Source organism: Barbus barbus, assembly GCF_936440315.1.
Source record: "Barbus barbus genome assembly, chromosome: 22".
Lineage (NCBI taxonomy): Eukaryota > Metazoa > Chordata > Actinopteri > Cypriniformes > Cyprinidae > Barbus > Barbus barbus.
In genome coordinates this window covers 3,495,021-3,507,161 of record NC_136750.1, presented here as the reverse complement: position 1 = coordinate 3,507,161, position 12,141 = coordinate 3,495,021, and the positions used below count along the sequence as shown (strand labels likewise).

Sequence of the window (12,141 nt, the reverse complement as noted above, 5' to 3'; positions counted from 1 at the left end):
ATCCTGGCAGATGGAACATGTCTGCAACGTGGTTATTATATTGCTCATGCTCATTTTACAGTAAGGGTCTTCGAAATGTCACTCTTCAGATTGTGAATTGTTTTATTTAGACATTCAGTGGGCTCCACTAGTGAACATGCTTCTGTTTTCTAACTTAATATAAAAGTTTGCATTACAAATGATATCATCAGCATAACAATTTGACTGCAGCACTCAAGCTGCATTAACTCCACACGTTTATGTCAAACCCAATATTTTTGTTGAGCTCAAATGTCAAAACTGGTCTCAAATGGGCTATGTTTACATCTTACGATTCTGTATTTTTCTCTAGTTGTGCAATAAACAGATCTGCTGATATTGATTATTCCTGCACTCTACAGAAAAGAAAAAAAAGGACAACTTTGTTCCGAATCTACTACTAAAAGGTGCATATTAGTACCTTCGGGGCATGACCCTCTTAGGGGAATAATTTTGCTCATTTTTCCTGTTATTGTACAGTTTAATTTGGTGTATTGTAGTATTTTAAGCCATCATACAAATGACAAAAATTCCCACAAAACCTGTAAAACTACACTGTCTATGGGTCAGTGTACAAGCTGTTCTAAGACTTATCACTGCATTATATATATTTAAATATACAGATAAAACCTTAAAAACATTTTAACGTTTTCAGTAGTCACATTTTTACTTTAAGAAAATGTAATAATGAAAAGAACTCCAAAGGATATGTGAGGGTTTTTTTAATAAGAAAAGAACATAAACTTTAAGAACATACCATGAAACAATCAACCAAACAAAGCAATATATATATATATTAAGACACTTATCTTCTAAGCCCAATGGCCAAAAAGCTGGGTTTAAATATTCGAAACAGTACAAGAACATGAATTCTGACCTGCTTTCTTACAAATTTCAAAAAGACTTGCAAGAAATTTGTAAATGACATGATGGCTTGAGACAAAGTTTTTATTATTGAAATGGCTTTGAAATCTCTGAGGGAGATTTTTTTAAATGACGAGATCTTACATAAATACATCATGGCAAATTCAATAGGGTCTGTATGATTTTCTGATAAAAAGGTAGTTACAAAGCATTGTTGTAACAAAACGATCTCACCCCTCCCCAGTAGTGAAGAACAGAGAGGTCACTAGTGCAAGTATTGTATGGAAATGGCCCTTATAGTGCATTGTCTGCTGATCTTACTAACAGCTTCAGCTGAGCAGAGCAGACCATGAGGCACACTGGAATAACAGTGAAACATCTTCAACCTCTTTTTCATGAATGTTATTGCAAGTATTTCTAAAAAAGGGAAGTCTGTAAAACAAAGAGTTGTATTTACCACAGTTTTATCCGTCTTTGTCAAACTTTTATCTCTTAAGATCTCTTAACTCTTCAGAATATACAAAATGACTTCATGGCTAAGAGTAAAAAAGTCATGTCTTCAGCTTCTCTATAGGGACAAGCATAATGATGCACACTCTCCGTAAACGTACACTGTATGTTAGTGCACTTCAACTGAACATGCGTTGTGCTGTAACACAAAACAGGAGAGTTTCCCTGTAACACAGTAACACCTGTTCACAGCAGTAACCTGAACTCAAACGCTTCCGCAATCACGCTCACGTCCTCTAATTATCACATTGTTAACGTAACTTCACAACACAAAATCATACGAGATATATTAAATTCTTCCCTTCATAAATAAATGCCTGACTCCTGCGTCCCCAAAACAGTATATACACGTGGCATCATTTGTATACATCTGCGTTACATCTGAAACCAGAACGTTTAGTTCCTGAATATATGTTGATTAAATTAGTTTCTGGAAATAAAAAGCATCGGAACTCGTTCCTTGTTTCTGGTGAAAACACTTTTCTCAGCACACTCTTAAAAATAAAGGTTATTTATTGGCATGGATCCACGAAGGACCTCATCATCCACGGAAACCTTCAAGATTCTTCACACTGAGAAACAGGGTTCTTCTAAGAACTGTTCACTGAAAGGTTCTTTGAGCAGCCAAAAATGGTTCTTCTGTGGCATCACTGTGAAAACCCCCTTTATTTTTAAGAGTGCAGGAACCGAAGCTTAGTTATCAATGGCAAAGCAAGCTCTGTGTTGAAGATGTAAGAGTCCTGCCATTAAGAGTCTGTAGAGTTCAAATGGCTGGTAAACACATTAGGATGCATTGAGGACAGACCTGCTGTAGAGGGTCTGGTAGTACGCACCAGAGTCAATGGCGGACGGACCTGCGCTGTCATAGATCTGTTTGGTGGCCACCGGAGAAGTTGTGGTGTAGCTGTTGTAAGCCATCACCTGGTCCTGGTACGACTTGAGGTCCATCTTCTGCTCGTTGGACATGAGGTTGGTGATGGAGAACGGATGGTTGAAATTGTAGTGGGGGTCCATGGACTTCAGTGGGTCGTTCTGCAGATCCAGGTGCTGCATCGAGCTGGCCAACAGGTGAGGACTGCCCCCCATTCCCTGAGAGTGCAAGTGCGAGCCGGACGGGGGCATGGAGGAGGACACAGAGGACGGGATTGGCACTGGCGAGCTGTGCGAAAGACTGGGGGCTTGAGACGGGCAATCCAGCTGCACCAGGCTCCTCTGCTGCTCCTCTGAGGGATGGGAGCTGTCGGAATGGGCAGAGTCGGCACCTTCGGAGCCGGTGGCGGGACTGTGCTCCTCTTGAATCCCCTCACCGCTGTGGTTGCCCTTGGCGCTGCTGCTGCCATCCTGAGACTTTGCAGAGCTCTTTTTGACAGATTTCTCCTCCAGCTTGAAGCGCTTCTGGCGGCGCAGGTAGCAGCCGTTCTCGAACATGTTCCCGGAATTGGGATGAAGCGCCCAGTAGGAGCCCTTGCCGGGCTTGTCGGGGGAACGCGCCACTTTGACGAAGCAATCGTTGAAGGACAGAGAGTGGCGGATGGAGTTCTGCCAGCGCTGCTGGTTCTCGCGGTAATACGGGAACAGATCCATGATCCACTGGTAAATTTCGTTGAGCGTCAGCATCTTGCTGTTGGACTGCTGGATGGCCATCGTGATGAGGGATATGTAGGAGTATGGTGGCTTGGCGTGGGTCAGTGAGCGGCGGTAAGGCTTTGGCATCTCCTTAGTCCGGTTGAGAGAGGTAGGAGAGGGGTAGCTGATCTGGGACATTGGTTGACCCATGCTTTGGTAATGCGAGAGGGAACCCAGGGAGGAGGCAGAAGAGCCCAGCTGGGTCAGAGGACTGGGGTTCAGAGAGGAGCCGACAGGGGACAGGCTCATGTGGTTGGGGCCTCCACCCATGCTGCTCAATGGGCTGCTGTTGAGACCTGCGCTGGGATAGCCCATATTCATGCTGGATGTGGAACAGGCAGAGTTCAGATTTATGTAGCTGTTCAAGCTGCTCACTGAGTTCATGGCGCTCGGAGAGGAGTACATCTAAAAAAGAATAACCACAGGACATTAATCTGTGTCATCAACTCAAAAGCAAAACCTTATAATTTATAAACAAACAAAATTATAATAAAATGTATTTCACCTAGGCTTCTATATTATAAAGTTTATGCCGAACTAAAATAAATTATATATATAAATACATAAATAATAAAAAATATACCACTTCATTTCATTTAACATATAAAACTCATTATTAGTTAAACTGACATCAAGGTCGATGTTTTTAAACTCCTCAGATTTATTAGAATGAATATCAAAAATAGAGTTAAACAAATAAAAAATAACAATAATTCCAATCTCACGCAAACACGGTCACAAAGTAGCTCTGCGCAGAAATAACAGTAAATGCAAATGCAGAAGAAAATGAGCAGTTAATGCTGCTTTATATGTTTCATAGAATTCACAAAGTTTTCTGTTGGATCTACTGAAATGTAAAATTGGTAGCCTACACAAGACTAAATGTCGACTCTTAAATAGGCTATAATATAGCCTATTATATTAATAAAGTAAAATTAACATGCAAATATTACAATACATAATACCTATCTATCTATCTATCTATCTATCTATCTATCTATCTATCTATCTATCTATCTATCTATCTATCTATCTATCTATCTATATTATTATCTAAATAAAAGAATATTGCAGACTTTCTCGATCTTACCTCACTTGTCTCACTGTAGAAAGCATTCCATTCCGGAATTTCATGAGATTCCATCTTCACGGAGCTCAACATCCCCGAATAAAGTCGTAACTCGTAAGAAACGCGATATCGACAGGAGACTAAACGTATATTAAAATGCCCGTGAGATTTTAAAGAGTTTTTAAAAAAAAGAGGTTTTCTTAAAAAACAACGTCCCACAAGACGACACACTTTGTAATTCCACGTATTTTACAGTATGAACTGTAATAAAAAGTTTAAAAAAGTGAAGCTCTTCTGTTTTCTTCAGTCCCGTGGATCAATAAGTTGTTTTCTCATGATTAGTTCACTTGGTTCAGTCAGTTTTTTGCGTGGCAGGACCCGTAAACATTTTCAAGTAATCCTGAGAAGTCCACAGTGAATCTGTCGTGGAGACGGCGTCAGGTCTCTGTGGTGAGTAATGTAGGAGAGCCTCACCTCAGGCTTTAAACAGGCGCAGGTGAGGGACCGCCCAAGAGGCCCCGGGACTCAGGAGGACGTCCCTAAAGGTCTCCCCTGCCCCCTGCTGTTCTGTATATTGGCCGGCCGACGCGACCATCTCAATCGTCATCCCAGACAACTTCAGGCCTACAATGAAAATGAATGGAATTGAATGAAATGGAGAAAATTTATAAAGTCGTCTTTACACAGATAAATCAGGCTGCTGTGCCTGCTCACAATTCTCGTAAAAATGCAAAACCGCATAAAAGCCAGATTAAATGATACTTGCTCTGTCCCACCTCAGCCCCTAAATTATCAAACTCCATAAAGGTGCATTTTCTGTGTAAATGCGTTTGTGCCTGGACCTAAATGCCACTTCAGAAGCGCTTCTGTGCCACCTTTGCGGTTTAAATTTGGCGTGACGCCTGTTAGTCTATAGATATATGCTATGGAGTGTGAAGTTCTTTGGCTTTTTTCTGGAGTTTGTTGTCCTCAGTCCATCATTTAATGCGTCTGTCATCAGTGATGTGTTCAGCGTGGTATAAACTCATCACAGCAGGGGTCCACATCAGTAATCTGAGGTACCAGGTTTAAAAGTTGTTAAATCCCCTCGGATATCACTTTCACGTCGGTCACAGAGAGCAAAGGATGATGATTAATTCTCGAGATTTAAACAGACGATCTCATGCAGTCTTTTCTCAATCCTGAGGGCATGTGCGTTGAACAACTAAAAAGCAAAATACGACAGAATCGAAATACACCGATTTGATTGCTAAACAGAATATGATTCGAATATGAAGCGACAAAATGCCTTAATTTTCGTTTTAATTTAACATTATATTCATTTGATATTTTGTTTCATTATTTGCGAGTTTAAAGTGGTCAAACGTGCACATTTTTCTTGCACAAGAGCAGACTTTTTCCCCTCAAACTTTTCTTGGCTTGAAATGACCCGTGAAGAAGCAGCACCAGCGATGCGCGAGGCTATGTGAATACACATCTGTTGTTAGGCGCAGACAGGAGCATCACAATATCAATGCATTTCCTAATGGCTAATGAATGGAGATGTAATTGATCAATTGGCGGGGGGTCGACAGGATTAGGAGAGACTGACCCCCAAAATGCAACTTTATGGGATGTTCCCACGTACAACCCCTGTGGCACCAAATGTCTATCTTAAAGAGTCATTAGCTAGAATTATTCACAGAATTCCTTCAATTCATTTTAATTTTATGATCCAGCATCAGATCAGAATGCTCGCGACTGGATTTTTTTTTTTACTGTAAATGTCCCTCTAATAATTCAAATGCATAGGCTATAGGGTTGCACGATCAAAATGAAAATAGCCTACAAAATGTCTTGCGAGCTTGCAAACGTGTCTAACTAGTGTTGGGCACGCTTTTCTTCTCAGTAATCCCTGCAGTGTCTTGAGATGATGTATTGGCGAACACACATCTGGACATCCTCCTGCTGTCTCAGCGCTTCTCATGCCAATGCAGCGGCGCATCGCTCATTAACACCTCTATAATTGGATAACAATAGTCTTAATGGGTCACGCTAATGGAGGAAGCAGAATATTAGAAACGTGTCGTAAGGCTTTTGAGGATGTCAAACAGCAGTGAGTCATTAATGATAGTCTAATTCACATGGAAGCCTTCAAATAGGCTAACATGCGAAAATCTGTTAGAATAAATGGACTACAAGAAGTACACTCTTAAAAATAAAGGTGCTTAGAAGCGATGCCATAGAAGAACCATTTTTGGTTCCATTCAGTCAAAGGTTCTTTAAAGAACTATCTCCTCCTTACCTTTTTATAATCTGAAGAACCTTCTTCTTCAGATGTTAAAGGTTCTTTATGGAACCATTTAGACAAAAAGGTTCTTCTATGGCATCATGAAGCCCCTTTATTTTTAAGAGTTAATGTATATATAGGGTATTGTAATAGCCTAACAGTAGGCTACATAATGTAATGGGCCTATGCCTAAGTGATATAGCTTATTATTTTATGTTTATGTATTTATTCATTTGTTGCTGAAGTCAGTTAATTACGTTTCACATCTGACCAATGATTTGGCCAATATAGGCTGATTCTGTTATATCATATCCTATAACCTAGCCTATGTTAGTTAATTCTACAGGAAAGTATATCTGTAGGATTCCACACGACGTTCTTTGTGGGTTGCACAGGTACCGAAATGCATGACTATGTTAGAAATGTTGTTTTAAATCTAAAACTATTGCCCCTGTTCTTTTGTGGGTATTTTTGAAAAACACCAATTTTTGAATATAATTTTTTTTAGCATTTAATTCCTCCGTTTACTAATTTAAGTTGCAATATGTTGGGAGAATATTTCCATCTGCTGGACAAAGTTTATCATTACAGCAAAGAGAGACTTTTGCAAATCCCAGAGAAACCAACGAGATTTTCTCCAAGCATTGGTATTTTAGTATTATTTCGATACTAGTTTTGTTTTTTTAATTGTTGTTAAAGTTTTAGTAATTTTATTGTGTGTATTTAACGTTAAACTAAATAAAAATGAGAACTTTGTCTTAAAATAAAATCACATTAATTTATATATTTTTTGGTTTCAGTAAACATTGATTTGATAATAGCCCTGCCATTTTGACATTACATTGCAGTGGGTCACAGATTTGAGAAAGCCGTTTGGGTTAACTGCTAAAAAACATCACATATGACAATCCTGTAAATAAATCTAAACTCTGTTGTTTGAAATCATGTCCTCTGCCCATAGCAAACATGCTCTAACCTTGAACAGTTCCGAGTCTCCAGTACATAAAAACAACCCAGTGAGGTTTACACATAATCACACTTTCATAATGATCTATTCAAAGTCCAGTGCAGTTCCACCTTTTATTGGGTCATACCGTTTCCACACTGCACAGCGAGCCAAGCCAAATATACTGTAAAAATGTTTTGCCAGCTAAACGTGTAATTCAAGTTTTTTTCATGTCAAAGAAAGTATTACCAGTAAACCTGACTACTGGGTTTAGATCGAAGGATTAGATCAGGCTAATTCAGTGTGTTCACTTTTATGTGTGCAAAATAAAAACAAAGCAGAGATTTAGTCTATAATAAATAAACTCACACTGAACAATATCACTTGTTTAAATTTATCTAAGGTCCCCACTGCAAGACGACATATTCAGATGATTAAAAACAACTATACGCTATATGGAATATTAGATATAATCAAAATAGCAAAAACCAATTGCAGGGGTAAAATCGAGCATTTCTGCAGATTTTGCCAACATTTGTACGACTAAAATAAATGAAAATGTAAAATGAACACAGCAATAGCCTCTGAGGGTTTGTGAAAAGTCAAATTTAATTTAAATACAATTTAAGCTGTAACATAAATGCAGATTAAACAAAGGTTTTACAGAACAGTACTTGTGCATTTATATATTTAGTCATATTTTCCAATGTCATAAGACTGAAGACGTCAAATCAATACGGAGAACCAAACCTACAGCGGTCCCAAAAATATCTGGAAGTGTCCAAACAGATTTGGGGCCGCTGTATAACGAGACTACATGTCTACTAATTGATGCTCGCTCTTTCAAATCTTTTACATGAAAACAATTGTCATAAAGTATGCTTTTGACATGTAAAAATGGAAAGAAAATAATCTGGACCATATACTTGTAAAAAAACAAAGTGGATCTGTTGTCATATTAAACTAGTCATTGCCTCCAAGGATTTAAAAGCCAATAGGTTACAATAGAAAATATAGTGATCTGCTTACTTGTAATAAAAATCTATTGTGTGTCTACCCATAAAGGTTTAAATATAAGTTCCCAATGTAAAACATTCCCCATATCTGTCCTCGTTATCTGACAAAAGCCACAAAACCAATTTTACCACAAAAATATATGTTATAGCATCATATGATACGACAATATTCAGCATGTCTATCTTTGGTTTCCTATTCATTCAAAGACTTAGTGGTACACAAAGCAACATAGTATCAAATCTAGAGATTGCACATCTATAACCATTGAAAGGGATAATTCTTATACAATCTACACGGAGTAAAAAACAAAATATCTAATATACATACTGTATCAAGAAGCAATCTGAAGGAAGGGCTTTTAGCACTTAGTAATATTCCTGGACAGTTTTATGCAGCATAGATGACAGCAAAAACAAGAGTGGGCCTGTAGTCGGTGCAGTTCTGTGATTGTAAAGGAAGCTGCGTTTCCAAACAAGCTTCCCGCTGTACAATCTGCATCTGTCTGGTGGTTTGAAGCACATTCTGGGAATTCACCCCACCGGATCTTTGAAATGTGTTTTTTTCCTCTGTCTTCTCATAGTCAATACAATACGGTAGGTGAACCTGGTTTTTGTTTGCAGACTAAAAGTTCTTAAAGCACTGCAGACGAATCGACGCGGGCCAACAAATCTGAAATAAGTGCTGCTGGAAGGTTTAATACGTGGGCATCTCTAAAGAGAAAAATGGCTGTATTCTCCATCGCGTCACCCGAAAGTGAGACGGTGGAGGGAAGGAAAAGGAGGAGGAGGAGGGGGGGGGGGGGGGGGGGGGGGGTCGGCGAAAGGCAAGAAGGGGCCTGGGTAGATTGAGGAAGAGAACCTGCCCGCCAGCAGCCGTCTCTTCAGTGCTGTGGGCCACACGAACAGGATGACACCTCCCTCAGAGTGAGGTTTGAGTTCTGTTGACAAAGATTTGGCATTATTTATATTATAAATAATATATATAACATACACAATGTCATTCAAAAGTTTGGGGTTGGTAAAATGTAATGTTTCACTCACCATGACTGCATTTATTTGGTCAAAAATCAGTGATGTTAATACAATTTAATATAACTGTTTTCTATGTGAAAATGTAATTTATTCCTGTGATCAAAGCTGAATTTTCAGCATCATTACTCCAGTCTTCCGTGTCACATGATCCTTCAGAAATCATTCTATTATGCTGATTTGCTGCTCAAGAAACATTCTTTATCTTTATCAATGTGGAAAACAGTTGGTCTGCTTCCTATTTTTGTGGAAACCATTTTCCAGTATTCTATTATGAACAGATAGTTCTCAATAACTAAATAAAGGACTATACTGTCACTTTTGATCAACTTAATGCATCCTTTCTGAATAAAAGCATGTTGTCAAACCTGCTGCTGGCCGTTAGGGGTCTCTTTCCTTCTTCACCTTCACATCACCCGCCAGAATCGTAGAGATCTCGCCTTGCATGAAGGCCCACGGCACGTTGGAGCCCACGAGGGGGCACTTCTCCCCACTGGGGCAGTACACCTCATTCCCTGAGCCCTGTCTGCAGATGAAGTCCCGAGTGCAAGGGAAGCAGAACTTGTGCCCGGGCACCGACGGACACTGGACGAAGTGTGTGTCCTCCAGGCGCTCGTGGCAGATGGTGCAGCACAGAGGAGCACCTCCTCCTCCTCCAGCTCCTCCTGAGCCTTCGCCTCCCATAACAGTGCTCTGGTCAGCGAGGGACGCGGTGACTGTCGTGGTGGGTCCTCCAGCGCTACTTCCCGCCGATGGTTCTCCGTTGCGCGACGCCAGCCGCCGCTGACCGCCTGCGGGTGAAGGACTTGCACTGTTCTGCCGCCCTGCCGGGTGGGCACCGCTGCTGCCGCCCGGAGCATCTTTAGGGGACTGCGTGGTCGTGCCGACATTGTCAGCCACACTCATGAGCGCCGAGATGGGCGATGGGTCGCTACCATGCACCCCCATGCCCTCTGGAGGCTGCCCCGCACTGGCTAGCGAGGTTGCTGGCATATGGGCAGGCAATCCGGGATAGGCACCAAGCGGCCAATGCTGGCGCATCTCCTCAGAGGTCATCCTCTCGGCTCCGTCCGGCTCGGGCGAGGCTTTGCGCCTGCGCACTCTTGGCTGCGTGGGACGGCCGATGTGGCAGAGCGCGCTGGGTAACACGGAGCAGCTGGGGTCCAGGTAAGGCTGCGGGAGGGTTTCCAGGGCCAGTGCGTCTTTGAACGCCCGCACTCCATCGCTGAGAAGCTCCGACAGGAGGCGCCAGTCGCCGGTGCCGTGCCTTTTTTCATACTCCACATATTTGAACCCCGAGTTAATGACCTTTCCGGTGTCTTTCTGTGAGTCGTGGAACATCTGCTTGACCAGCGCTAAGACGCTGGGGAACACGTTACCGGATCCGCAGGGATACTCGATGAAGACCTTCAGCTCAAACTCAGCCATAAGCTTGGCATCAAAAGCGAACACCCTTCCCACCAGGCCGTGGTCTTTCTTAAAGCGCACATTGAACGGGGTGCAGCCGGAAAGGGCGTGCAAGGCCTCACGCATGTGTTTGGGGCGTCCAGCCCAGTCTTCCATGCGGTTTCGGACGCTTTCAGAAAGCTCAGCGAGGGTTTCTGCGTTCCTCTGCTTCTCCTTGAGCTCCTTTTCGAATTCCGGGCTCATGAAAGACGCCACACCCACGTTCATCCCCATGCCTATGGCCTGTCTTTTGCTGAGCTCGTTTAACATGGGGGCGGAAATGGTCAAGGGGCCTCCGGCTCGGGCGTTCAGACCAGGCATGGCGGTCAGCAGGCCATGAGGGGCTCCGACAAGCCCTTGCGCCATTAAACTGGGTGGCACAGCCCCCACTAAAGTCCTCCTGGCAGTAGGACTCTGTCTACTAACCTCAGGCGGACCTCCATCTTCCAGTCTGGGCAGCCCGTTGGGCAGCCTGGCAGACACGTATTCTCCCCTTCCCCGTTCATATCGCTCGGAGGGCGGTCTGCCGGTCTCCATAGGACCCTCCTTACCAGCGGGAGCGTGTTTACCGCCGGGCTGCGGGCCTGGAGATCTGCCGTCTTGCATCACATGTGTTCGCTTGAGCTGCCGCGCCGCGTCGATGAGCAGCTCTATTCTGTCCGCGCCCTCGTAGTTCACGCAGCCTCTGCATACGGCCTCGCTGAAGTCCCAAATCATGGCCCACGGCATCTTTGGCAGGTCGCAAAGGTAACACCATTGCCGCCTGGAAGATGCCTGCGAGGAAGAGGACATATTTGATAGGCCCTCGCGATCTTGCGTTCTCAAATCCACCGTGAATCTCTTTCACAGCCAGCCTCCAAGCGCTTGCGATCGATTATTTCCTCGTTACGGACGAGTATTAGCAACTCCGTTGGATTTTGTGTCATTCAGAATCGAGGTGTTTGATGTTTCTGCCAAGTCGTCTGGGCCGCAGAGTTTCTCCTGGAAGACGTTCCGAAAGTTACGCAACACTGACCCGTGGAATTGTGGGAAGTGTAGTTTTGGACAGCCGAACGCGCTATTTCCTCGTAGTGCTTCTGCCGAAACAACGTACTTTATTTATTTATTTATTTTTAAATAAAGCCCCCAAAATAATTATGGAAGAGAGGAATCTCTTATCAACTTTTTTCTTTCTTCCTTTTTTATTATGAGACTCACAATATATATGTAAACTAACACATTTAACTATGTTCACTGCGGAAATAATTATTTATTTTATCACCGTTTTCTCTTATTTATTTAGAATATATTTAATATAATTTAATTAGATTTATCGGACTATAATGACTTATACTGCCTCGTTTATTTA

General features: G+C 42.3%; 2 protein-coding genes across 2 annotated transcripts; both read right to left on the bottom strand.

Annotated features, from left to right (window-relative positions):
• Positions 1-723: 723 nt before the first annotated feature.
• Positions 724-4,543, bottom strand: LOC306888319 (forkhead box protein A1-like). The gene is made up of 2 exons (XM_079446535.1): positions 4,109-4,543; positions 724-3,423 (listed from the first exon to the last, which is right to left on the bottom strand). The coding sequence occupies exons 1-2, from the start codon at positions 4,178-4,180 to the stop codon at positions 2,176-2,178; spliced, it is 1,320 nt and encodes a 439-aa protein (XP_079302661.1). The 5' UTR covers positions 4,181-4,543; the 3' UTR covers positions 724-2,175.
• Positions 4,544-7,888: 3,345 nt separating this feature from the next.
• Positions 7,889-11,805, bottom strand: LOC306888745 (interferon regulatory factor 2-binding protein 1-like). Its single transcript, XM_079447175.1, has 2 exons — positions 9,716-11,805; positions 7,889-9,256 (listed from the first exon to the last, which is right to left on the bottom strand). Exon 1 carries the CDS (start codon positions 11,583-11,585, stop codon positions 9,729-9,731), a length of 1,857 nt encoding a protein of 618 aa, XP_079303301.1. The 5' UTR covers positions 11,586-11,805; the 3' UTR covers positions 7,889-9,256; positions 9,716-9,728.
• Positions 11,806-12,141: the final 336 nt, after the last annotated feature.

Excerpts from the sequence above, each read along its gene's own strand:
- LOC306888319 (XM_079446535.1), bottom strand. The coding sequence starts at position 4,180 with ATGTTGAGCTCCGTGAAGATGGAATCTCATGAAATTCCGGAATGGAAT. Across the intron at positions 3,424-4,108 it reads TCTACAGTGAGACAAGTGAG|ATGTACTCCTCTCCGAGCGC; the intron begins GTAAGATCGAGA and ends ATTCTTTTTTAG.
- LOC306888745 (XM_079447175.1), bottom strand. The coding sequence starts at position 11,585 with ATGTCCTCTTCCTCGCAGGCATCTTCCAGGCGGCAATGGTGTTACCTT.